Source organism: Lucilia sericata, unplaced genomic scaffold, assembly GCF_015586225.1.
Source record: "Lucilia sericata isolate MDLA Ls3-8-SP2 unplaced genomic scaffold, ASM1558622v1 Contig000517F_arrow, whole genome shotgun sequence".
NCBI lineage: Eukaryota > Metazoa > Arthropoda > Insecta > Diptera > Calliphoridae > Lucilia > Lucilia sericata.
Window position 1 is genome coordinate 131,499 of NW_023994530.1, and position 27,595 is coordinate 159,093.

The window sequence follows — 27,595 nt, forward strand, 5'->3', positions numbered from 1 at the left end:
TCTATAAATTAAACTAAATATATAATAAATTTTCTGGTTTAAAAACAATGCGGGAGTCCATAACACTAACGGGGAAGAGAGGAAAAAATGCTAAAAACGGAAACAATTTATTAAATTAAATTGTTATTAACTAAAACACAATACACTGGCGCAAAAAAATATGAAATTTAATAAAATTATATTATCTAAAAAAAAAAGCAGAAAATCTAAACAAAACCACTGACAACTTGTCTAAACTTTTTTGTATTGTATTTGGATTTTAAAAAGCCATGTGTTAAATGTTCATATGTTTTTAATATAAGAAATGTTTGTTTTTTTAATGAGAGTTCTTGTTGTTGTTTTTAAATCTTAATTTTTATTTAATTAAATTTCTTAAATTTAATAAATTTCCACTAAAATAATTTTTAGTTTAATATTTGTTTTTTGTTTATTTTAAATTTAAATTGTAAATTTTACTTTTTACTTTTTGCTATTGCTGTTTATTTTATTTATTAATTAATTTATTATAATTTAAAAATTTGTATTTATTTAAAGCTTGTTTCCAACTTGTTATTGTTGTTAATTTTCTGTATCTGTAAACAGATTCAGATTTATTTAGAGGCAAATCTTTGTGACTTTTATTTAAATTCTTTCATTTACTATTTTGAAAATTTGTGTTTTTTTTTTTTTATTTAATTTCTTTGGTTTGAGAGTTTTAAAACTAGAACAAAAAATAGTTATAAATTAAATTAATTCGAGACTTCAGTTTTATGCTTGTGCAACGGCAACAGCTTTCTTTTGTATCAAACAGTCCAAGGCACAGGTGACATCATTGAAAATTTCATCGACACCGCGTTCAGCATTGATCTGGAAATGAAAATACAAATATGTTTAGAAGAAATTATCAATTTAATTAAGTTTTTAGTTATAAATCTTACCACTAAAGTTTTATCAGTGTATTGAGACAAAATATCATTGGTGTTCGATCTGAAGGTGGCAATACGGGTCTTAATGGTTTCTTCGTTATCATCGGCACGTTTCTCGGTAGAGGCAGCAGCACGGGCCATAACACGAGAAACCAAAGTGGCCTATTTTGTGGATAAAAAGAACAAATATTTTTAATTAGTTGAGTTTTTGTTTTAATTTTTTTGTTTGATTTTTCTTACATCTTGACAGTCAAAGAACATGACTAAATCAGCGGGAGCGATTTTCTTTTCAAAGGCAACACCTTGATCCTTTTCACGAGGATAACTGGAAAGAAGCGAAAGACGTAATTGTTAAAATTATAAATCTAGAACTGAACTAGAACTGAACTAGAACTGAACTAGAACTGAACTAGAACTGAACTAGAACTGAACTAGAACTGAACTAGAACTGAACTAGAACTGAACTAGAACTGAACTAGAACTGAACTAGAACTGAACTAGAACTGAACTAGAACTGAACTAGCAACTGAACTACAACTGAACTAGAAACTAGAACTGAACTAGAACTGAACTAGAACTGAACTAGAACTGAACTAGAACTGAACTAGAACTGAACTAGAACTGAACTAGAACTGAACTAGAACTGAACTAGAACTGAACTAGAACTGAACTAGAACTGAACTAGAACTGAACTAGAACTGAACTAGAACTGAACTAGAACTGAACTAGAACTGAACTAGAACTGAACTAGAACTGAACTAGAACTGAACTAGAACTGAACTAGAACTGAACTATAACTGAACTAGAACTGAACTAGAACTGAACTAGAACTGAACTAGAACTGAACTAGAACTGAACTAGAACTGAACTAGAACTGAACTAGAAGAACTAGAACTGAACTAGAACTGAACTAGAACTGAACTGAACTGAACTAGAACTGAACTAGAACTGAACTAGAACTGAACTAGAACTGAACTAGAACTGAACTCTACGAACTGAACTAACTGTACTAGAACTGAACTAGAACTGAACTAGAAATGAACTAGAACTGAACTAGAACTGAACTAGAACTGAACTAGAACTGAACTAGAACTGAACTAGAACTGAACTAGAACTGAACTAGAACTGAACTAGAACTGAACTAGAACTGAACTAGAACTGAACTAGAACTGAACTAGAACTGAACTAGAACTGAACTAGAACTGAACTAGAACTGAACTAGAACTGTACTAGAACTGAACTAGAACTGAACTAGAACTGAACTAGAACTGAACTAGAACTGAACTACAACTGAACTACAACTGAACTAGAATTGAACTACAACTGAACTAGAACTGAACTAGGACTGAGCTAGAACTGAACTAGAACTGAACTAGAACTGAACTAGAACTGAACTGAACTGAACTGAACTAGAACTGAACTGAACTGAACTAGAACTGAACTAGAACAGAACTAGAACTGAGATTACAGAAACAGTAAGTAATTATCACCAAAAAACTTACCCATCGATCAAGAAACCCTTAGCTCCGCTCAATCTCTCACGTATAGCCTTCTCGAGCAAACCCAAAACATCATCATTGGATACCAATTTACCCTCTTTCATGATGGCGGCCAATTCCTTGCCCTTTTCAGAACCAGAAGCAACCTAAAAGAAAACAAAATTTTCAGAAATTAAAAAATTTCCCCAATTTTCTCCTATACAAATCAACTCACCTCATCACGCAACAAATCACCACTACTCAAATGGACGAAACCATATTTCTCCACAATTTTGGCACATTGGGTACCTTTGCCGCAACCGGGACCACCCAAAAGCCAGATAATTGGTACACCAACCTGTAACAGAGCGAATAAAAGATCCATATTTAGGATATTGATTAGTGAAAAATTTGTGGGACTAATTTTTAAATAAATATATTACAATATAGAGAAAAAATATATATATATAGATGACAATATTTAGCCAAAAGTTTGCAGCGTTAAGAACAACAAGCTGTAAGAGAAATTTTACAACTTTTATATTCAAACAAAAGATTTATAATAAAAAATTATTGGATTTTTGAAGGCATTTATTAAAAGTTTTAAAGAGCTTTTAAATAAAAGGCATTTGTTAGTTTTTGAAAAATTAAGCATTATTTATTTTTTTATGATATAGAAGAACAAGTTTATTATTTGTACATTATAATTATAAATATTTGTTTATTTTTGTAATTTTATAAAAATAAATACAACAAAAACAAACAACATCCATGCAACACGTGTGTGGTATATTTTCAATTTTATAAAAATATTCAAAACATTTTTCTTTTTATTATTACAAATACAATAAAGTTGTGGAAATAATGAGAGGTCGGGGGGTAGGATCATAACAAAGGTAATATTTTGTGGGTGTTATTGGGAGGGTTGGGAGAAAAGAGAGAAAATTTAGTTTTACAGTTTAAATATGTTAAACATTGACACGAACACACATTTTCATACCAACATCTTCGTTTATTTTCTGTTTACAACAAATCATCATAAACATTTTTCGAAAACATTATCATTTGTAGCGGCAGAGAGAGTGAGAGAGAGAGTCTTATTTTATATTGTAGATCAACTCTCTTTTTCATATATTTTAATTTATTGTTGATGTTTTTCTGATTTGTTTTTCTTTGTTTCTTATTTAGTTTCTTTTGATTTTTCTTACTTACACCCACTTGTTGTCTTCGCAATTCCTCGGCCTTTTGTTTTTCATTGGCTTCCTTCTTCATGGCCATTTGGTGACACATGAACAACTATACAAAAGTTTTTTGTAAAAATTGAAATTGTATGAAGTTGTTGTTGTAGTATTTGTTTTGTTAAAGTGATTTTGTTATTGCAGTTTTTTTGTTATTGCAGTTTTTTAGAGTTAATCGAGTAATAATGGTTTTGCTTTTGCGGATCACAAAATATTGTTGGTTAGTAAAAAGAAGCATACTTTCAGGGATTTAGACAAGATTGGTCTAGATTAAAGAACAGACTATAGTTCTAGTTCAGTTCTAATTCACTTCTAGTTCAGTTTTAGCTCAGTTCTAGTTCAGTTCTAGTTCTAGTTCAGTTCTAGTTCAGTTCTAGTTCAGTTCTAGTTCAGTTCTAGTTCAGTTCTAGTTCAGTTCTAGTTCAGTTCTAGTCATTTCTAGTTCAGTTCTAGTTCAGTTCTAGTTCAGTTCTAGTTCAGTTCTAGTCAGTTCTAGTTCAGTTCTAGTCAGTTCTAGTTCAGTTCTAGTTCAGTTCTAGTTCAGTTCTAGTTCAGTTCTAGTTCAGTTCTAGTTCAGTTCTAGTTCAGTTCTAGTTCAGTTCTAGTTCAGTTCTAGTTCAGTTCTAGTTCAGTTCTAGTTCAGTTCTAGTTCAGTTCTAGTTCAATTCTAGTTCAGTTCTAGTTCAGTTCTAGTTCAGTTCTAGTTCAGTTCTAGTTCAGTTCTAGTTCAGTTCTAGTTCAGTTTCTAGTTCAGTTTCTAGTTCAGTAGTTCGTTCAGTTCAGTTCTAGTTCAGTTCTAGTTCAGTTCTGTTCAGTTCTAGTATCAGTTCTAGTTCAGTTCTAGTTCAGTTCTAGTTCAGTTCTAGTTCAGTTCTAGTTCAATTCTAGTTCAGTTCTAGTTCAGTTCTAGTTCAATTCTAGTTCAGTTCTAGTTCAGTTCTAATTCAGTTCTAGTTCAGTTCTAGTTCAGTTCTAGTTCAGTCTAGTCAGTTTAGTTCTAGTTTAGTTCATAGTTCAGTTCTAGTTCAGTTCTAGTTCAGTTCTAGTTCAGTTTAGTTCAGTTTTAGTTCAGTTCTAGTTCAGTTCTAGTTCAGTTCTAGTTCAGTTCTAGTTCAATTCTAGTTCAGTTCTAGTTCAGTTCTAGTTCAGTTCTAGTTCTAGTTCAGTTCTAGTTCTAGTTCAGTTCTAGTCAGTTCTAGTTCAGTTCTAGTTCAGGTTCTAGTTCAGTTCTAGTTCAGTTCTAGTTCAAGTTCTAGTTCAGTTCGTTCAGTTCTAGTTCAGTTCTAGTTCAGTTCTAGTTCAGTTCTAGTTCAGTTCTAGTTCAGTTCTAGTTCAGTTCTAGTTCAGTTCTAGTTCAGTTCTAGTTCAATTCTAATTCAGTTCTAGTTCAGTTCTAGTTCAGTTCTAGTTCAGTTCTAGTTCAGTTCTAGTTCAGTTCTAGTTCAGTTCTAGTTCAGTTCTAGTTCAGTTCTAGTTCAGTTCTAGTTCAGTTCTAGTTCAGTTCTAGTTCAGTTCTAGTTCAGTTCTAGTTCAGTTCTAGTTCAGTTCTAGTTCAGTTCTAGTTCAGTTCTAGTTCAGTTCTAGTTCAGTTCTAGTTCAGTTCTAGTTCAGTTCTAGTTCAGTTCTAGTTCAGTTCTAGTTCAGTTCTAGTTCAGTTCTTGTGCATAACCTCGACTATAGAATAGATAAAAGTCTCGACAGAAGTACACACTATTATCTCGTCTTTAGAATAGGCTTTAGTCTCGACTTTAAAATACACTGAACATTTTCCGATTTGACTCAAATTTGTACATTTTGATCAAGGTGTACAACCTTGAATAAAAAGACCTAAATAATTTTATTTTCTAATTTTTTGCACCATTTCCCTTTGAAATATTTTGACTACGTCTGTCTGTCTGCCTATATATTCCCTATATAAATGTAGCAATAAAATTTGTATTTCCGGCAAATTGCCAAAATTTTCTTTACACACAAAATGTTTTTCAGATTTTTTTATTTTTGCTCTATATTTGAGGCAAGTGGTTTACGAAACCACAACAAAATGGCAACAATAAAAAAAAATCATAAATATAAATTTGTTTTTTTTTTTTTTTTTTTATAAAAAACAAGACACATAAATATTTAGTTATTGTCATTAAGGAGGAACGAACGACAATCAAATAAATAAGAGACCAAACAAAAAATAAAGAAAAACACTTTAACCTTCAAAAAAGTTTTTCTTTTATGAATAAAAATTTTTAAGAATACAAAGTTTTTTTAGTGAATTTTATTTTTATTTCAGTGTTTTATAAGATAATAAATAAATTTCATAGTTTATTCTAGTTTGTTTCCTTAATAAAGAAAATGTTAAGACAAAAGTTCTTTAGTTATTTATCATTATATAATCCAAAATTAAATTGGGACATTATTTAAATTTTGTTGTTTATTTTCAGTTTAATTTATAGTAAAAACACATATAATTAACCTATGAACCCACAGCTCTTAAAATACTTCCCGATTTCTATAACTCACAAAAGAATTTCATTACAAACTTTTTACAAATCAAAAATATAAAATTTAATTGAATTCTGCAAAACATCCATCAATTTTTGTTTCTATTAATTAAAAACGACTCTATTATTAGATTGAAATTTCCGTTAAAACAAATTACTTTATTTCAAAAAAACGCAAAAAATTTTAAAGAAAAATTACTGCAATAAAATCATTTCTATAACAAATAATAAATTTTTCTTTCCATACTCCAGCTAAAAATCACTCAATTTAGAAAAAAATTAACAAGATGTCGGTGTAGGAAAAAAAAAAAAATATGTATGTATGGATATGTATGAAAAAACAAAGAAAATTACAAAAACAATTTGAAATGTTTATACATTTTCAATTTGTATATGTATAAATGGCAAAAAGTTTGTTTGTATGTAGTATTATGAAAATATGTATATGTATTAGAATAAATTAGGAAAAACTACAACAATACTATGTATTTGTTCTTGTTGTTTTATAAACATTTCACACCATAATTGTTAATAAATTAATTGTTGATTTTGCCACCTACTCACACGTTCACAGTTGGCTGACGCTTATTATAAAACATATACAAATACACAAACAAATACATAGAAATTGGTTTGGGTAAAATATTGGAAGGAACAGGTGAGGAAGGGCAAGAGAATGGTGTTACTCAAATATTTAAAGTAATAAACTAACGGTTTTCTAGTAAAGCAAAAGGTCGAATATAGATCAGACAGATAGTCCAGACTAGACTATAGACTAGGCTATAGACTAGACTATTGACTAGACTATAGACTAGACTATTGACTAGACTATTGACTAGACTATAGACAAGACTATAGACTAGACTATAGACAAGACTATAGACTAGACTATAGATAAGACTATAGATAAGACTATAGACTAGACTATAGATATGACTATAGACAAGACTATAGACTAGACTATAGACTAGACTATAGACTAGACTATAGACTAGACTATAGACTAGACTATAGACTAGACTATAGACTAGACTATAGACTAGACTATAGACTAGACTATAGACTAGACTATTGACTAGACTATTGACTAGACTATAGACAAGACTATAGACTAGACTATAGACAAGACTATAGACTAGACTATAGATAAGACTATAGACTAGACTATAGATATGACTATAGACAAGACTATAGACTAGACTATAGACTAGACTATAGACAAGACTATAGACTAGACCATAGACTAGACTATAGACTAGACTATAGACTAGACTATAGACTAGACTATAGATATGACTATAGACAAGACTAAGACTAGACTAGACTATAGACTAGACTATAGACAAGACTATAGACTAGACTATAGACTAGACTATAGACTAGACTATAGACTAGACTATAGACTAGACTATAGACTAGACTATAGACTAGACTATTGACTAGACTATTGACTAGACTATAGACAAGACTATAGACTAGACTATAGACACTATAGACTAGACTATAGATAAGACTATAGACTAGACTATAGATATGACTATAGACAAGACTATAGACTAGACTATAGACTAGACTATAGACTAGACTATAGACAAGACTATAGACTAGACTATAGATAAGACTATAGACTAGACTATAGATATGACTATAGACAAGACTATAGACTAGACTATAGACTAGACTATAGACTAGACTATAGACAAGACTATAGACTAGACTATAGACTAGACTATAGACTAGACTATAGACTAGACTATAGACTAGACTATAAGACTAGACTATAGACTAGACTATAGACTAGACTATAGACTAGGACTATAGCACTAGACTATAGACTAGACTATAGACTAGACTATAGACTAGACTATAGACTAGACTACGATAGACTATGATGACTATAGGACTAGACTATAGACTAGACTATAGACTAGACTATAGACTAGATAGCCTCGCTATCGACTAGACTATAGGACTAGACTATAGACTAGGATATCGACTAGGCTAGGACTATAGATCTATGACTATAGACTAAGACTATAGACTAGACTATAGACCTAGACTATAGACTATGACTCTAGACTAGACTAAGATATGACATAGACAAGACTATGACTAAGACTATAGACTAGACTATAGACTAGACTATAGACTATGACTATAGACAAGACTTAGACCTAGACTATAGACTAGACTATAGACTAGAATAGACTAGACTATAGACTAGACTATAGACTAGACTATGAGACTAGACTATAGACTAGACTATAGAATAGACTATAGACTAGACTATAGACTAGGACTATAGACTAGACTATAGACTAGACTATAGACTAGACTATAGACTAGACTATAGACTAGACTATAGACTAGACTATAGACTAGACTATAGACTAGACTATAGACTAGTACTATAGACTAGACTATAGACTAGACTATAGACTAGACTATAGACTAGACTATAGACTAGACTATAGACTAGACTATAGACTAGACTATAGACTAGACTATAGACTAGACTATACACTAGACTATAGACTAGAGACTAGACTATAGACTAGACTATAGACTAGACTATAGACTAGACTATAGACTAGACTATAGACTAGACTATAGACTAGACTATAGACTAGACTATAGACTAGACTATAGACTAGACTATAGACTAGACTATAGACTAGAATATAGACTAGACTATAGACTAGACTATAGACTAGACTATAGACTAGACTATAGACTAGACTATAGACTAGACTATAGACTAGACTATAGACTAGACTATAGACTAGACTATAGACTAGACTATAGACTAGGCTATAGACTAGACTATAGACTAGACTATAGACTAGACTATAGACTAGACTATAGACTAGACTATAGACTAGACTATAGACTAGACTATAGACTAGACTATAGACTAGACTATAGACTAGACTATAGACTAGACTATAGACTAGACTATAGACTAGACTATAGACTAGACTATAGACTAGACTATAGACTAGACTATAGACTAGACTATAGACTAGACTATAGACTAGACTATAGACTAGACTATAGACTAGACTATAGACTAGACTATAGACTAGACTATAGACTAGACTATAGACTAGACTATAGACTAGACTATAGACTAGACTATAGACTAGACTATAGACTAGACTATAGACTAGACTATAGACTAGACTATAAACTAGGCTATACACTAGATTAAAGTATAGAATTCACTATAAACTAGTCTAGAAACTATACTATAGTCTGCATTATAGGCTAAACTACAAACTAGACTAGACTGTAAACTAGCTTTTATGCAAGACTGTTGACTGGACTATAAATTAAAATAGATACTAGACTGTAGACCTCACTATAGACTAGACCAAACAATAAACTAGGCTGTAGTCCAGATTATAGATGCAACTTTGATTTTAACCCTACTGTCCACAACTATTTCAAGCAAAAATAACTGTTTAAGAACATCTGCCTGCTATTTCACCCTCCCACAACCCACCTTCAAACAAACTGTCAATCATGGGTGTGAAATCAATTACAATAACACTAGCAAACAAATAACAAATTTATAAATAATTATCACACAGCTAAACAAAAAAAATATTATTTAGCAATGTACAACATGTTTAGTTTCTTAGCTAAAACGTGTGTATAATATTTTACGCCCGATTTGAAAATAAAATATTGAAATTTATTTTGTTTTTGTATATTTTCTTTTCTATAGGTAAATGAAGTGTTAAAATAATGTTAATTTTGAAAACATTATTTTTATATGTATTTAAATTATGAAGGTCATGTTTTAATATTTAATTTATTGCAAAACAAAATACAATTTTTATTAAGTTGAATAAACTTTTTATTTATTGTTTAACAAAAAAAAAAAAAAAGAGAAATGCAAAAATGTCAGTTTTTTAAGGCAAAATTTTAATGTTTTCTGAACTTAAAAAGAAATTTATGAGTGCAACAAATTTCGAGACAAATTTAATTACTTAAATTCAAAGAAAAATATATTTTCAAAAAAACAATTCCTTAAAAGTCATCCAACTTTTTAAACTTTCTAAATAAAAATTAAAATTTTATGGAATTTAAAAAAACACAAAATTCTCAAAAAAAAGTTATGATTTAATATTCTCAAATTTAACTAAAATTTTAAATTGAAAATATCTAACACTCATTGTTTATTTTTATTCAAAATCATCATTATTTTATTTACAAATAGATTTTAAACAAGTTTTTTTTTCTCTTATTTACCTTTTTGACCTTTGATCTCTTCAAATTATTACGTTACTCATTGATTGACGTATTAATTTTAAATATTCAAATTTTATTTATATACAATAAATAAATAACTTAAAAAAATTTATTAATAGAATATTAACCAACAAATTCTTTAGATTTTTATTAGTCATAGATTTGAACTTTGCTCCTTTTAAATTTATTAAAATGACTCCTCCTATGAGTTATTAGTAATTTTTCAATAATTAGTTTCTTATTAATATTTAATTCCTTTAGAGTACTTCCTTTACTTTACCATTGAAAAAAGGCCTGGCCTTGCATTAGTTTTTTTTCTATAAATACACTTTCTTAATAGTTAATTACACATTGTTATAATTCTCTTATTAAAATTTTAAATTATAGTTATAAACATCATCGTCATTTGCATTATAGTCACACATTAAATATTTATAATATAAATGAATGAATGACCCACCAGTTACTTAGTTGCCATGTTAGAGCAAAAAAAAAAAAAAATTACACTTGTTTTGACTACAATTGTTGTTAAGTGGCATGACTTGGTATAATTTTGTAGTTTTTGAATTTAAATAATTAACCCTTTAAAAGATCATGTTATAGATTAAAATTAATATACATATTATCCAGTGTTCATATTACATAAAATATACAAGATATAGAATAGAATCGACTACATAGAAGATTACAGACCATAATTTGTTATAAGAAAGTATTTAGTTCCGACTATAGACAAGCCTATAGTCCATATTTTACATAGCACTATAATAGTCCCAACTATGACAAGACTATAATCAAGGCTTTAGATTCTAAAGTTTAGAATAAACTATAGTATAAACTGGATTTTAGTCCAGACTATAGACCATATTTAAGTTCAGTCCATAGACTAGATTTAGGTCTAGAGTCTAGACTATAGACATTACTAGACTAGACAATACCATAGTTCAGATAAGTCTATATTTCAGATCATGGAGAACAGACTATAGATTAGATGGTAATATATAAGACTATAATATATAATCCAGACTAGGCATTAGTTCAAACTGGATTTTAGTCCAGACTATAGACCATATTTAAGTTCAGTCCATAGACTAGATTTAGGTCTAGAGTCTAGACTATAGACATTACTAGACTAGACAATACCATAGTTCAGATAAGTCTATATTTCAGATCATGGAGAACAGACTATAGATTAGATGGTAATATATAAGACTATAATATATAATCCAGACTAGGCATTAGTTCAAACTATAGATTCTAGTCCAACTATAAAGTACGCAATAGTTCAGATTATTGACTAAATTTATCTCCATACTTTAGACAATAATTCAGATTATAGACAAGGCTATATTCCAGTTTATAGAAAAGACTATAGATATGACTGGAGTGTAAAATATATGATAGGCTTTAGTCCTGTCTACAGTTCAAACTATGGACAAACTACAGCCTAAACTATAGCGTAGACCATAGACTAGACAATAGTCCAAACTATAGACTATAGTCCAGACTATAGACTAGACAATAGTCCAAACTGTAGACTATAGTCCAGACTATAGACTAGACTATAGTCCAGACAATAGACTAGACTAGACTATAGTCCAGACTATAGACTAGACTAGACTATAGTCCAGACTATAGACTAGACTATAGTCCAGACAATAGACTAGACTAGGCTGTAGTCCAGACTATGGACTAGACTATAGTCCAGACCATAAACTAAACTATAGCCCAGACTATAGAATATACTATAGACTAGCCTATAAACTAGACTATAGAATAGAATACAAGACTAAAGACAAAACTATAGACTGGACTATATACTAGACCATAGACTAAATCATAGACTAGATCATAGACTATATTTTAGACTATATTATAGACTAGACTATAGACTATATTATAGACAAGACTATAGGAAAAACTATAGACTAAACTATAGGCTAGACTATAGACTATACTATAGACTAGACTATAAACTAGACCATAGACTAGACTATGGACCAGACAATAAACTAGACTATAGTCCAGATTATAGACTAGACTATAGCCCAGAATATAGACTAGACTATAGAATAGACTATAGACAAGACTATAGACTGGACTATAGAATAGAATACAAGAGTATAGACAAAACTATAGACTAGACCATAGTCTATATCATAGACTAGATTACAGACTAGACTATACTATAGATTAGACTATAGACTAAACTATAGGCTAGACTATAGACTAGACTATAGGCTAGACTATAGACTAGACTATAGGCTAGACTATAGACTAGACTATAGGCTAGACTATAGACTAGACTATAGGCTAGACTATAGACTAGACTATAGGCTAGACTATAGGCTAGACTATAGACTAGACTATAGGCTAGACTATAGACTAGACTATAGGCTAGACTATAGACTAGACTACAGGCTGGACTATAGACTAGACTATAGGCTGGACTATAGGCTAGACAATAGACTAGACTACAGACTAGACCATAGACTAGAATATAGACTAGACTTTACGCTATATAGACTATAGACTATACTATATACTGTACTATAAACTAGACTATAGACCGGTCTATAGACTCGACTATAGAATATAATATAGACAAGACTATAGACTGGACTTTTAACTAGACTATATACTAGATTATAGTTAACACTATAGACTAGAATATATATAGACTATAGTCCAGACTATGGACTAGACTATAATCCAGACTATGGACTGGAAAGAAAGAAAGAAAAAGAAAGAAGAAAGCATAGTCCATGGACTATAGTTACATCAGATCCGAAAAAAAAGTTTAGTCCAGGTTCAGAATAGGGACTAGATTTTAATACTATACTATAACCTAGAACATACACTACACTATATTCCTGGTTTTGGCTAAGACTAAAGTAAAGTCAAGTAGATATTACTATAGACAAAACTAGAGACAAGACTATAATCTGGACTTTTCTAAATTTTCCATTTAAATTTCAACTTATATTTCCTTAAATTTAAATTTTCTGTAGAAATTGTTTCGACAACTTTCTAGAAAAAAATTGCTATAACTATAAATTTTCATAGAGAACACTTTTTGTTAACTGAATTTTGCTTTAAAAAAAGTGTATCGATAACATTATTCTTCTAGAGAAATATATCGTTAACATTAGAAAATTTAGGTATAATTTCAAATTCGTATAGAAAATATTCAATAAATTAAAAAAATTTTCCGATATCTTAAAACTTTTTGCATAAAAATTTATTAATTTCGAAATCTTTGTTACAGGAAAGTAATTGATAACTTAAAACTTTTCACGTTAAGACTGTCTTAATCTAATTTAAAAACTTACATTTTATTATTTTATTCGGCCGCGAACAGTTCTATTTATGCATTTAACATCTCTATTAAAGCAGAAATGTTAAGTCAGAAAAGTAAACAATAAACAGCTGATTGCATATTATATTTATAATGAATCATTATTTACACGTTTTATTTTATAAAACTTTTTCACTTTTATTTATATACCAGACGATTTGTTTATATTTCTTTATATTTGAAAACACTTGCCTAGAAATTCCCCCTTAGAAAGGGTTAATAATAATACATATAACTCATATTTATTACTACAACACAAATTTGTATGTCATAGCGGAAGAGCAAACAAACACATATTGAGTGACATATAATATAAATGTCATGACATTTTAAACTTAAATGACATTGAAGACAATAATACAACACTATTTTTATGTCAACAAAGGAGTAAACACAGATTTACTGTTATTACTTTTTCAATATTTTGTATTTTTTATTATTGCACTATTATCCTTGACTTGATCCTTTTTTATTTCTTTTTTTTAATAACATTTGCTTTGATTTGATTTCTTTCTACTAACTAACACTTTCAAATAATCACGATGACTGTCCCAAAATCTGTTGAAAACTCTAAGTTTTATTTTTATATTTAATTAGCGTCATGGTTTCTTCTATTTAGTTTTTTTTTTTTGTCTATTATTGTTGTTATTATTATATTGTTTTTGTTTGTTACTCTGGTTTTAATATTTATGATGTTTTATTTAGTTATTTTTTTTTTTTTTTTGGGGAATTTTGGTTTTTTATGCAAATCAAGCAGTAGTCAACCCGATCAATTGTTTTCTGACGTCAAAATTCCAATGGAATGTCAAATGTCTACTTTTTCTTCAAAACGGGTTTTTTCTTATTCAATCTATTGGTAGGAGTTGTTTTTTTCTATGACTTTGCAAAACCCAAAGTCTGAATTTTTTTCTACTACGCTCTCTTTCAAACTCTTTTGTTTTGTTTTTTCTTCTATTGTCTCCAGTCTGGTAGCCGGCGTCAAGTTTTTGTCGCCTCTATTTATGTGTTTGAGAGGAATCAAACTCAAATACCAAAACTTAATAAATTGTTATTTAATACAAAAAAAAAAAAAACAAATTTGTTTTTGTTTTATGCATTAATTAGTTAATTAAAATAACAAACAAACAAAATTCAAACGGAGAAAAAAAATGTATTAAAGAAATGTATAAATTCAGCTTTAATATGAAATAGAGGAATTTTGGGTTTTTACACAAAGTTTTTGTTTTTTGGATTTTAATAAGTTTTTATTCAAACCTTTATAATATAAATGGGTCGTTTTGTTAGGTTATTTAATCGATTAAATAGTTGTAACTAAAAAATTTAGTTAGGTTGAACAGTTGGTTTTTGATGTTAGTAATTAAACAAGTTCGATAGTATTTTTTTTTCTAGAATGAATTTTAAAATAGTTTTTTTAGTTTTAAACAGGAATTTTTATAAATTATATAAACATATTTAAACGGACTTTAGAATAAACCAATCTAATTAAAAAATTAGGGAAAACCCTTGTTATTAATATTCATGTTGAGATTTAAAAAAAAAACTGGCGCCTGTAATATCAAAAATATTTCCTGAATTTAATTTTTTAAAAAATTAAAAAATTTCTTTAATTTTAACATTAATTTTCTTAAAAGAAATCTAACCACATTTACATTTATCTATCAACTAGCATTTTATATAGAAAATAGATCGATAACTTTAAATTAATATTGAAAAGTATTCCCAACAAAATTTTTTTGTAAAAAAATTATCAATAAACGAAATTTTTTATATAAAAAATTGTCAAAAACTAAATTTTTATGGAAAAATGTCGACATCATTAAGTTTTTACAAAAAAAGTTATCGATAACTAGATTATATATAGAAAAGTTATCGATAACTAAATTATATATAGAAAAGTTATCGATAACTAAATTATATATAAAAAATGTATCGATAACTTACAAATTTCTTAGGAAAAGTTATCAATAACTTAAATTTATTAAAGAAAATTTATTGAAAACTTAAATTTTTATAAAAAATTTATCGATAAAATTAAATTTTTATAAAAAAATTATCGATAACAAAATTGCTTAAAGAAATTTGATTAATTATATTGAATTTATATAGAAAAAATGATCAGTAACTTAATTTTTATAGAAAATGTTTCACCAACATAAAATTTGTATAGAAAAGTTATCGATAACTGAAATTTTTTATAAAAAATTTAACGATAACTTACAAGTTGTTTTAGAAAGATTATGGATAACTTAAATCTGTTAGAAAATTTATCAAAAACTTAAATTTTTTATAGAAAATTTATCGATAACTAAAATTTTTATAAAAAAAAAATAATCGATAATATTAAAATTTTATAGAAAAGTTATCAGTAACAAAAATTTAAAAAAAAATTATCTGTAATTAAATTTTTTGTAGAAAATGTATCTATAACTTAAAGGTTTTTAACAAAAATTATCGATAACTAAAATATTTATAGAAAAGATATCGATAATAAAATCGTTTAAAGAAAATTGATCGATAACTTTAAATTAATATGGAAAAGTTATCAGTTATTAAATGTATTATAGAAAATTTATCGATTTAAAATTTTTATAGAAAAGTTATCGAAAACAAAATTTTTTATAGAAAAGTTATCGATTATAAAATTTTTAAAAGAAAATTGATAGATAACTTTCATTTAATATAGAAATGTTATTAGTAACTAAATTATTTATAGAAAATTTATCGATTACTTAAATTTTTTATAGAAAAATTATCGATAACTTTAAGTTATTTACTAAAAGTTATCGCTAACTTAATTTTTTTATAAAAAATTTATCAGAAACTTAAATTTTTATAGAAAATTTAACGAAAACTTAAATTTTTAATAGAAAATCTATATAAAAACTATATATTTATAAAACTTTCTTTAAAAAAGTTAGATTTTTATAAAAAAATTTATCGATAATTAAAAATTTTATGGAAAATTTATTGCTAACTTTAAATTTTTATACAAAAATGATCGATAATTAAAATATTTTATAGAAATTTATCGATGACTAAATTAATAAAAATCGAATACGAAAAAATTTTATGAAAAATGTATCGTTAACCTTAAATTTTAATAAAATTCTATCGATAACTTTAAAATTTTATAAAATATATTTTCGATAAATTAAACATTTTAAAATAAATTTATCGATAACTTAAATTTTTTAGAAAAAAAATTATCGATAAGTTTCAATTTTCGTAGAAAAGTGTTCGATAACAAAAATTTTAATCGAAATTTATCGATAATTAAATGGTTTCTGGAAAATTTATCGATAGCTTCGATTTTTATGTGGAAAATTTAACGATAACTAAAAATTTTATAGAAAATGTGTCGATAACTAAAAATTTTATTGAAAATTTATCAATAACTAACATTTTATAGGGAACTTTATCGACACTTATAATTGTTTGTCGAAAATTTATCGATAACTTAAATTTTCTATAGAAAATATAAATTTGATTAGGAAATCTATCGATAACTTTAATTTTCTATAGGATGAGTAATCGATAATTTTTATTTTCGTTTAAAAAAATCTATCGATAGTTGATTTTTTACCAAAATCAACTGAAATTACGATTTCGTATTTGATTTTCTTTAAAAAAATATAACGATAATCTAAATTTTATTCAAAATAGTTATCGATAACTTTAAATTTTTATAAAAAACTAAACGATTTTTGATATAAAATTCATCGACAGTTGATTTTGTAGAGAAATCAACTTTAACATCGATTTTCTCTAAATAACTTATTAAGAACTTTGACTTTCTTTTAAAAAATATATCGATTATTTAAATTTTAATAAAAAAAGTTATCGATAAAATAAATTTTCTATAGAAATATCATCGATAACTTAGATTTTTGTTACAAAATTTACCAAAAAGTTATTTTGTGTTGAAATCAAGATGAACTTTCATTTTCTTTAGAAAATATATCGCAAGCATAAATTTTTCTATAAAAACGTTATAGTTTATTCTAATATTATTATGTAAAGTTATCGATAACTTTGATTTTTTAAAGAAAAATAATCGATAACTTGGATCTTGGTTATACAATTTAGTGATAATTGATTTTGTGTAAAACCAGTTTTAACTTACATTTTCTTTAAAAAATCTATCAAGAACATAAATATTTCTTTAGAAAAGTTATCGATAATTTTAATTTTATTAAAAAAAGTTATCAATAACACTAATATTCTATAGAAAAACAATTGATAGCTTAGAGTTAACTTCCATTTTCTTTAGAAAAGTATTAAATTAGTAAGAAAATCTATCGGAATGATATTGATAACTTTGTTTTTTCTATACCAAAGTTATCGATAACTATCTGTAGATGTTAGTTTCTTAAGTAAAGTTAACCATACATGAATTTTCTTTATAACAGTTATCGATATCACTTTTCACTTTTCTAAAAAAGTGAGTAACTCAAAGATAAACATTAACATTTTCTTCTTAAAAATTATCGATTACATTATTCATTTTAGAATATCGATGACTTGTACTTCTCTATTGAAAAATTATCACTATTAATTAAAATGTACGTCATTATAAAACTATTTTTATATTAAATCACACACTTTTTTACCTTTCCTTTTGTTAAACAAATTGTTTACGCTTGATCTTTATATAGATCATCAAGCCGATTATAATTTCCTTCGATTATTGTGCTAATTTTATAACCTCTTAAATAGATATTATAATTTTCTTTTGTCTGTTTATTTGTTTCTTAAGATTTTAAGACGTGCTAATTAAAATAATAAATGTGTGGAGCAGAGTTAAGCTATTTTTAAAATTATTAGTTAATCTTTTTTCAAAATTTGTTTCTTCTTATTTTGGACTTAGCTACAATTTGTTTCATTTGTTTGCAATTTAAGTTTTGAAAGGAAAATATTTAAATTAATTTTTTTTTGCTTCACATATCGTTTGTCATTTTTTTAGCATAATTTTTCATATAACTACCAGTTTTTAAGGCAATAAATTCTTAAGCTGCTTTTTGGTATTTTAAAAGTTTTTTTTCTTGTTTCTAATTTAGTTTCATTTTTTCTTAATATATGAAATTATAATTAGGGAATATGGAAATAAAAGTTTAAAATACTTTCAAGTTTTTTTAAAAAATTAGTCATATTCAATAGTTAATTAAAGTTAAGTTATATTTAAGATCAAAAGTTATCGATAACTTCGATTTTCTATAAAAAACTGAAACTAAATTTTCCTCAAGAAAAAGAGTCTCCAATTGAGGCAACTTAATTACGGCAGACTTTTCTTCAATTGAAGTTACTTTTCTATAGAAATCATGTATTCAATTGAAGCAACTTTTCTATAAATTGAAGCAGCTTTTCTATAGATATTATGTCTTCAATTAAAGCAACTTTTCTATAGAAAACTAGTCTTCAATTGAAGCAACTTTTCTATAGGAAACTAGACTTCAATTGAAGCAACTTTTCTATAGGAAACTAGACTTCAATTGAAGCAACTTTTCTATGGGAAACTAGACTTCAATTGAAGCAACTTTTCTATAGAAAACTAGACTTCAATTGAAGCAACTTTTCTATAGAAATCTAGTCTTCAATTGAAGCAACTTTTCTATAGAAAACTAGTCTTCAATTGAAGCAACTTTTCTATAGAAAACTAGTCTTCAATTGAAGCAACTTTTCTATAGAAAACTAGTCTTCAATTGAAGCAACTTTTCTATAGAAAACTAGTCTTCTATTGAAGCAACTTTTCTATAGAAAACTAGTCTTCAATTGAAGCAACTTTTCTATAGAAAACTAGTCTTCAATTGAAGCAACTTTTCTATAGAAAACTAGTCTTCAATTGAAGCAACTTTTCTATAGAAAACTAGTCTTCAATTGAAGCAACTTTTCTATAGAAAACTAGTCTTCAATTGAAGCAACTTTTCTATAGAAAACTAGTCTTCAATTGAAGCAACTTTTCTATAGAAAACTAGTCTTCAATTGAAGCAACTTTTCTATAGAAAACTAGCCTTCACTTGAAGCAACTTTTCTATAGAAAACTAGTCTTTAATTGAAGCAACTTTTCTAAAAAAAACTTTTCTTCAATTGAAGCAACTTTTCTATAGAAAACTAGTATTTAATTGAAGCAACTTTTCTATCAAAAACTTGTCTTTAATTGAAGCAACTTTTCTATATATAAAAATTATCTGTCAAATGATTACATTTATTAAAAGTCCTGTAAATTAGTCACGATTGCTGCTTCATTTTTTATCTCATTCTTAAATGAATTTTTTCTTCTCGTAATTGGCATCACTTTTCAATGTCAATGCATTTTTTGCTCTGCAAGAAAACACAGATGACAATGAAAAGCAACAAAAACAATAAAAAACACTCGATAATGAGAAAAAAATCAAATGCAGGTCAAGGTTGACAAATCTTTACAAGAGTAATATCAATTGCCTTATTGTTGTTATTGGGAAAGTGAAAAGGAAAATCACTAAAGTAAATAATTTAAAAAAGCGTTATTTCTGAAGTTATTTTAACAAAATATTAAAACCAAAATTATCAAAATTATGTTATTTTTTAAAAATTTAAATTCTTATATAAAACTCTTTTATGGGTTATTTTCTTAAATTCCAAAAAAATGGCGAAAAAAAAATTTAACACTCACCATGATGATCAGATGAAATTTATTAGTTTTCTTTTGTATTATAAAAAAAAAATAAATTAAGAAAAACTACACACTGGGCTGTAGTTTATAAGAAGAAAAATAAATTTTTAAATTTATTACCGCACTCGTAACACAAACACACTCTCAACACGTTCAACTTCTCTATAGAATTAAGCGAACGCGGAAAATTTCTTCTAAATTTACCGTTAGAATTTTTTATCAAAAGATGATTTTCAATTGAGTTGCTAGTAGCGACTGAATATCTACAATTCTTCTGATTTTTCACATACCTTTAAGTTTGAGTGATTTTCTTTACTCGAGCTCATTTTCCTTTTTTGCAGGCAAAAAATAATATAAAAGAATTTTTTTTTTTTAGATGTTTTTCTTCCTTTTTTTTGTTGGTTTTTATGGGAAAAATGAAAATTGGCTGTTAATTTTGTTGTTTTTGTTTGCGTAAATGTTTATGTTTTTCTTTCAATTTACTTTCACTCATAATTTGACATGTGACTCAAAGCTTGAATTGTTTTTGTTTTCGCACTCATGTGAAAAAAAGCCATGTGTGAGAGAGCAGAAAAGGGGATGCCAGATTGTGAGATTTCAGAAAAAGGATTTTATTAAACTTTCTTTTTAAACATCAACTAAGTTTTCTATATGATATCTCAATTTAATTTCAAGCAAATTTGTGAGGTCATGTTTTACTCGATGAAATTTAAGGATCTAGAACTGCAATGCAATCTAACTAGAACTGAACTAGAACTGAACTAGAACTGAACTAGATCTGAACTAGAACTGAACTACAACTGAACTAGAACTGAACTAGAACTGAACTAGAACTGAACTAGAACTGAATTAGAACTGAACTAGAACTGAACTAGAACTGAACTAGAACTGAACTAGAACTGAACTAGAACTAGAACTGAACTAGAACTGAACTAGAACTGAACTAGAACTGAACTAGAACTGAACTAGAAATGAACTAGAACTGAACTAGAACTGAACTAGAACTGAACTAGAACTGACTAGAACTGAACTACAACTTAACTAGAAACGAACTAGAATTAATAAAAAACTGGAAGTGAACGGGTCTAAAAATTAACCAGAACTAACCTAGAACTGAGCTAGAAATGAACTAGATCTGAACTAGAACGGAAAAAGAACTGAACTACAACTTAACAAGAAACGAACTAGAAATGAACTAGAATTAACCTAAAACTAGAAGTGAACTAGAACTGACCTAGAACTGTACTAGAACTGAACTAGAACAGATCTAGAAATTAACCAGAACTAACCTAGAACTGAACTAGAACTGACCTAGAAATGAACTAGAACTGCAATAGAACTGAACTAGAACTGAACTATAACTGAATTATAAAACGAACTAGAAGAGAACTAGGACCGAACTAGAGCTGAACTATAACTGAACCAGAACAGAACTAGAACTAAACTAGAATGAACTAGAATTGAACTTAAACTGAACTAGAACTGAATTTGAACTGAACCAGAACTGACCTAGAACTGAACAAGAACTGAACTAGAACTGAACTAAAACTGAACTAAAACTGAACTAGAACTGAACTAGAACTGAACTACAACTGAACTAGAACTGAACTAGAACTGAACTAGAACTGAACTAGAACTGAACTGGAAATGAATTGAAATGAACTAGTACTGAACTAAAACAGAACTAGAACTGAACTAGAACTGAACTAGAACTGAACTAGAACTGAACTACAACTGAACTAAAACTGAACTAGAACTGAACTAGAACTGAACTATAACTGAACTACAACTGAACTACAACTGAACTAGAACTGAACTAGAACTTAACTAGAACTGAACTAGAACTGAACTAGAACTGAACTAGAACTGAACTAGAACTGAACTAGAACTGAACTAGAACTGAACTAGAACTGAACTAGAACTGAACTAGAACTGAACTAGAAATGAATTGAAATGAACTAGTACTGAACTAAAACAGAACTAGAACTGAACTAGAACTTAACTAGAACTGAACTAGAACTGAACTAGAACTGAACTAGTACTGAAATAGAACTGAACTAGAACTAAACTAGAACTGAACTATAACTGAACTAGAACTGAACTAGAACTTATCTAGAACTGAACTAGTACTGAACTAGAACTGAACTAGAACTAAACTAGAACTAAACTAGAACTGAACTAGAACTGAACTAGAACTGAACTAGAACTGAAGTAGAACTGAACTAGAACTGAACTAGAACTGAACTAGAACTGAACTAGAACTGAACTAGAACTGAAGTAGAGCTGAACTAGAACTGAACTTAAACAAAACGACAACTGAACTAGATCTGAAGTAGAACTGAACAAGAACTGAAGTAGAACAGAATTAGTACTAGAATTTAAGTAAAGTAGAAGAAGAACAAAAGTAGAACTGATGTAGATAGAACATACTTCTATTGAATAAAATGTTCCAAAAGAAATTTTTTTATTCAAATCCCTGGTGTTATTCACATATGCTGGCAGCACTTTCACAGAAATAATAAATAAAATTTGAGTGATTTCTTTCTCTCTCTCTTTTAATAGAGATGAGACAGTGATTATTACATTTTACTTAAATATTTGAAATTTCACTAAATTTATATAAACCTTTCTTTTGAATAGAAATTTTAAATTATTTTTAATAACATTAATATTTTAGTAAAAATTCGATCATTTTTGTTAACTTAAAATTATATTTGTTAAATTTCCCTTGTTTTTTATTTATTTAAAATAATTGCAAAAAACTGTTTAATTTACTTGTTTAATTAAGTTTATTTTCTTTGACTTATTGCTGAATGTTATTTTCTTTAAACATTTTTCTTTAATAAACTAAAAATACAAAATAATAAACATAAACATTTTATTAACCAAAAAAATTGTTGTTTTAGCGTTTAAAACAATAACAACGACACAATTGTTTATATTTAATTTTCATTTAACAATATAAATTTATACGTCGTGAAAATTATACAAGGGAAAATGTATCTTTTTTAAATTTCAATTATTTGATAGAAAAAACTTATAGTCAAGATGAGGTAGAATTATAAAGACCCCTTAGAAATTGGCCAGTGCAAATACTTCTTAAGATAAGCCATATTTTTAGAAACAATTACAAATAAAGTTCTGAATTTTAAATAGCTTATAAATGCTTTTCAATCGATTTTGAATTGATTTTCAAAATAAGGTGTTTTTCCAAATTTCTATTTTTGATTACAAGTTCCGAAACCATTCCTTAACACCTAGTGTACTGAGATTAAGGAAAAAAACAAATACATATTTCTTTAAAACTAAAAAATAAACACAAATAAATTGCGTATACGCGCAGCAGGTTGAAAAAAATATTTAAATAAATTTAACAAAATTAATGAACCAAGAAAATTATTATAAAAAAGTACTACCTGAGAAAGAACTCGCTAATTTTATTGCTTGTATTAAAAGTTTAGACAAAAATAAAGATATTAATTACACATTAAAATATGAACAACAATGAATGAACATTGAACATCAACAATTAAAGAAATAAATGGAATTAATAAAATTAATAAATGAAGCGTTAAAATATTAGATTTAAATGCCATTATTAAACATAAATATTTAGGGAATTTGTTAAAGATTTTATAAGAAAATCTTAACTAAAATAATATAAAAATGCCTGCATTTGTTTGGAATCATTAACGGATACGATTAATAAAGGCACTGGATTTAATTGTTGTCGATGGGTAAGAAATATTTCATCATGTGAGGGAAACTTTTGCTCAGTTTGCAATATAATCACACGAAAGTTGGGTAAGTGGGGTGAGCTTTTGCGGAAACCTTCATTGTGTAAATAAACATCGAAATTAATGGGATATTTTGCCTTCAACTCCTCTATTTCTTGTTCTGTAGCTAAAACTTCTTCATCTTCTTTATCTTCCTCTTCTAATTCCCTCTTTTCGCTCAATTTCAAAGGCACCAAATCGAATTTTTCAAAGATTTCCTTAAACTGCTTATACTCATCTTCCTCTTTTAAGAAATCCACCAAACTACGTTGAAACACTTTAAGAGCATAATTACAATGCCTTTTAGCTGTTAACCACTCATTTTGGCATTCCTCTGCATCAGCTTTTCTTTTTAAATTAGGTTTAATTTTTACACCAAAATTCATATCTGTAGTTGTAATATTTGCTATCTTATTATTTTCTTTCTTTTCTACATCCTCTTCAGTTTGATTTTTAATTTTATTTTTTACCGCCTCAAAATTTTGTTTAACTTTGTTATAATATGGTGTTTTCTTTATATAATCTGCTACCGTATCATTCTGCAGTTCTGCCTCTAAAACGGCCCAAACACAATCGGCTTCATTGTTAATTTGTTGCGTTTGAAAGTGTTTGTTTTGATGTTTCACTAAAATGTAACCAATTCTGGTAAGATTGGAGTACACCAGATATTCGTGATATTTGGGGGAGTGCTGTTCGCCCATTAGCAGTAAATAGGCTTGTTCGATGGACATTATACGAGAGTTGTATTTCAGTTGTAGGCGATTCTAGGGAGAATGTTAAATTGAAAGTTAAGTTCTAGTTCAATTCTAGTACACTTTTAATTTAGTTTCAGTTCAGTTTTATTTTAGTTTTAGTTAAGCTCTGGTTTAATCTCAGTTCAGTTCTAATTTAGTTTCAGTTTAGTTCTAGTTCAGCTATAGTTCAGTTCTAGTTTATTTCTAGTTTAGTTCTTGTACGTTCTAGTTCAATTCCTGTTCGTTCTAGTTTAGTTATAGTTCAGTTCTATTTCAGTTCTAGTTTAGTTCTAGTTCAGTTTTGGTTAAATTATAGTTCAGTTCTAGTTCAGTTCTTATTCAGTTCTAGTTTAGTTCTAGTTCAGTTCTAGATCAGTTCTAGTTCACTTCTAGTTCAGTTCTGGTTTAGTTCTAGTTCAGTTCTAGTTTAGTTCTAGATCAGTTCTAGTTCAGTTCTAGTTCAATTCTAATTCAGTTCTAGTTCAGTTCTAGTTCAGTTCTAGTTCAGTTCTAGTTCAGTTCTAGTTCAGTTCTAGTTCAGTTCTAGTTCAGTTCTAGTTCAGTTCTAGTTCAGTTCTAGTTCAGTTCTAGTTCACTTCTAGTTCAGTTCTAGTTCAGTTCTAGTTCAGTTCTAGTTCAGTTCTAGTTCAGTTCTAGTTCAGTTCTAGTTCAGTTCTAGTTCAGTTCTAGTTGAGTTCTAGTTCAGATCTAGTTGAGTTCTAGTTCAGTTCTAGTTCAGTTCTAGTTCAGTTCTAGTTCAGTTCTAGTTCAGTTCTAGTTCAGTTCTAGTTCAGTTCTAGTTCAGTTCTAGTTCAGTTCTAGTTCTAGTTCAGTTCTAGTTCAGTTCTAGTTCAGTTCTAGTTCAGTTCTAGTTCAGTTCTAGTTCAGTTCTAGTTCAGTTCTAGTTCAGTTCTAGTTCAGTTCTAGTTCAGTTCTAGTTCAGTTCTAGTTCAGTTCTAGTTCAGTTCTCGTTCAGTTCTATTTCAGTTCTAGTTTAGTTCTAGTTCAGTTCTAGTTCAGTTCTAGTTCAGTTCTAGTTCTAGTTCAGTTCTAGTTCAGTTCTAGTTCAGTTCTAGTTCAGTTCTAGTTCAGTTCTAGTTCAGTTCTAGTTTAGTTCTAGTTCAGTTATAGTTCAGTTCTAGTTCGGTTCTAGTTCAGTTCAGTTCTAGTTTAGTTCCGTTCATTTCTAGTTCAGTTCTGGTTCAGTTCTAGTTCAGTTCTAGTTCAGTTCAGTTCTAGTTCAGTTCTAGTTCAGTTCTAGTTCAGTTCTAGTTCAGTTCTAGCTCAGTTCTAGTTCAGTTCTAGTCCAGTTCTAGTTCAGTTTTAGTCGAGTTTCAGTTCAGTTCTAGTTGAGTTTTAGTTCTAGTTGAGTTTTAGTTCGAGTCCAGTTCTATTTTAGTTCTAGTTCAGTTGTATTTCAGTTCTAGTTCGGTTCTAGTTCAGTTCAAGTTCAGATGTAGTTCAGTTCTAGTTTAGTTCTAGTTTAGTTCCATACAAGATCATTTCTAAAAAAATTAGTTGCAATTTAGAAAAGTTTTGCTTTGATTGAAGGAAATGTTCCCAAAGAAAGTTTTTAATTGAGGACAGTTTTCCTCTAGAAACAGCATTTAGGCTATGAAATTGGTGATCTATAAGTGAGCCCTGTTTTTTGTACGGTTCAAGTGAGTCATTGTTATATGAATTTCACAATAATTCTATCAAGTTACTAATTGTTTTCTAAAACTTACTACTTCCAATAAAAACATGGCCTCATAATACTCCAAATACAGCTCTCCGTCTATACTAAAACCAAAATTACCAAATTTGCCATCTTTGCGTTCCACACGCACCAATTGTTTAGCAGAATCCCAAACACCTACAGCACGGCCAGCCAAACGCTCTATGCGGGGTCTAGACAACTGCATTTCCAAATTATCTTAAGAGAAATCATTAAATATTTGCTAAAAAATATAAAAATACATTCGTTATATTTACCATACAACTTTTCCAATTCATTATGTTCCTCCGGAGTGTTCTCAACTTTCGTTCTTTTTAAGCCGGCAGTGCTGGTGGAAATTTCTTGATTTCTTAAAGATGTTAGCTCTGAGGGACTTTTGTTCGTAATAAAATTCTTCATTAATAATTGTAGATTTTATTTTAATGAAAGTTTTACCTTAAATATTTAGTTTTTGGTTTAATTTGTACAATTTCTTGTGTTATTTTTAAAATTTCTTTAGATTCCTCTTCCATTTCGGTGGTTTTGTTGTGTTTGTTTACATTTAACAGCTGTTAAAGGAGTATTTGTTAAGTGGTGTGGTGGATTTGTTTAAACAGCTGTATATAATGTTGTGTTTGGTTGTTTATTAAAAAATTCGGTTATTTGTGGAAAAGTAATCGTTTAAAATTTTTAAAATATAGAAATTAAAGTTAATATATTGGAAAATATATGCTGATAGTAATGCATTGAAAATATGTGAAACATTAGAGAAAAAAGAAAAATTTACTATATAAATGCCTTTATTATCAGTTCTAGTTCAGTTCTAGTTCTAGTTCAGTTCAGTTCTAGTTCAGTTCTAGTTCAGTTCTAGTTCAGTTCTAGTTCAGTTCTAGTTCAGTTCTAGTTCAGTTCTAGTTCAGTTCTAGTTCAGTTCTAGTTCAGTTCTAGTTCAGTTCTAGTTCAGTTCTACTTCAGTTCTAGTTCAGTTCTAGTTCAGTTCTAGTTCAGTTCT

At 28.1% G+C, this 27,595-nt stretch overlaps 2 protein-coding genes across 3 annotated transcripts; both read right to left on the reverse strand.

The window, feature by feature from the left end:
• Nucleotides 1–549: 549 nt before the first annotated feature.
• On the reverse strand, nucleotides 550–20,651 carry LOC119605772 (adenylate kinase isoenzyme 1). 2 transcript variants are annotated; one of them, XM_037959074.1, is made up of 7 exons: nucleotides 20,378–20,642; nucleotides 3,596–3,679; nucleotides 2,619–2,741; nucleotides 2,408–2,550; nucleotides 1,146–1,230; nucleotides 918–1,067; nucleotides 550–846 (listed from the first exon to the last, which is right to left on the reverse strand). In XM_037959074.1, the coding sequence occupies exons 1-7, from the start codon at nucleotides 20,378–20,380 to the stop codon at nucleotides 748–750; spliced, it is 687 nt and encodes a 228-aa protein (XP_037815002.1). In that variant the 5' UTR covers nucleotides 20,381–20,642; the 3' UTR covers nucleotides 550–747. The 2 variants fall into 2 exon arrangements, with proteins under 2 accessions (XP_037815002.1, XP_037815003.1); XM_037959075.1 differs by lacking the exon at nucleotides 3,596–3,679 and having other exon boundaries at nucleotides 20,378–20,651.
• A 2,262-nt stretch (nucleotides 20,652–22,913) lies between these two features.
• Nucleotides 22,914–27,180, reverse strand: LOC119605779. The gene is made up of 4 exons (XM_037959082.1): nucleotides 27,040–27,180; nucleotides 26,862–26,977; nucleotides 26,615–26,802; nucleotides 22,914–24,917 (listed from the first exon to the last, which is right to left on the reverse strand). The coding sequence occupies exons 1-4, from the start codon at nucleotides 27,114–27,116 to the stop codon at nucleotides 24,024–24,026; spliced, it is 1,275 nt and encodes a 424-aa protein (XP_037815010.1). The 5' UTR covers nucleotides 27,117–27,180; the 3' UTR covers nucleotides 22,914–24,023.
• Between the last annotated feature and the right edge of the window lie 415 nt (nucleotides 27,181–27,595).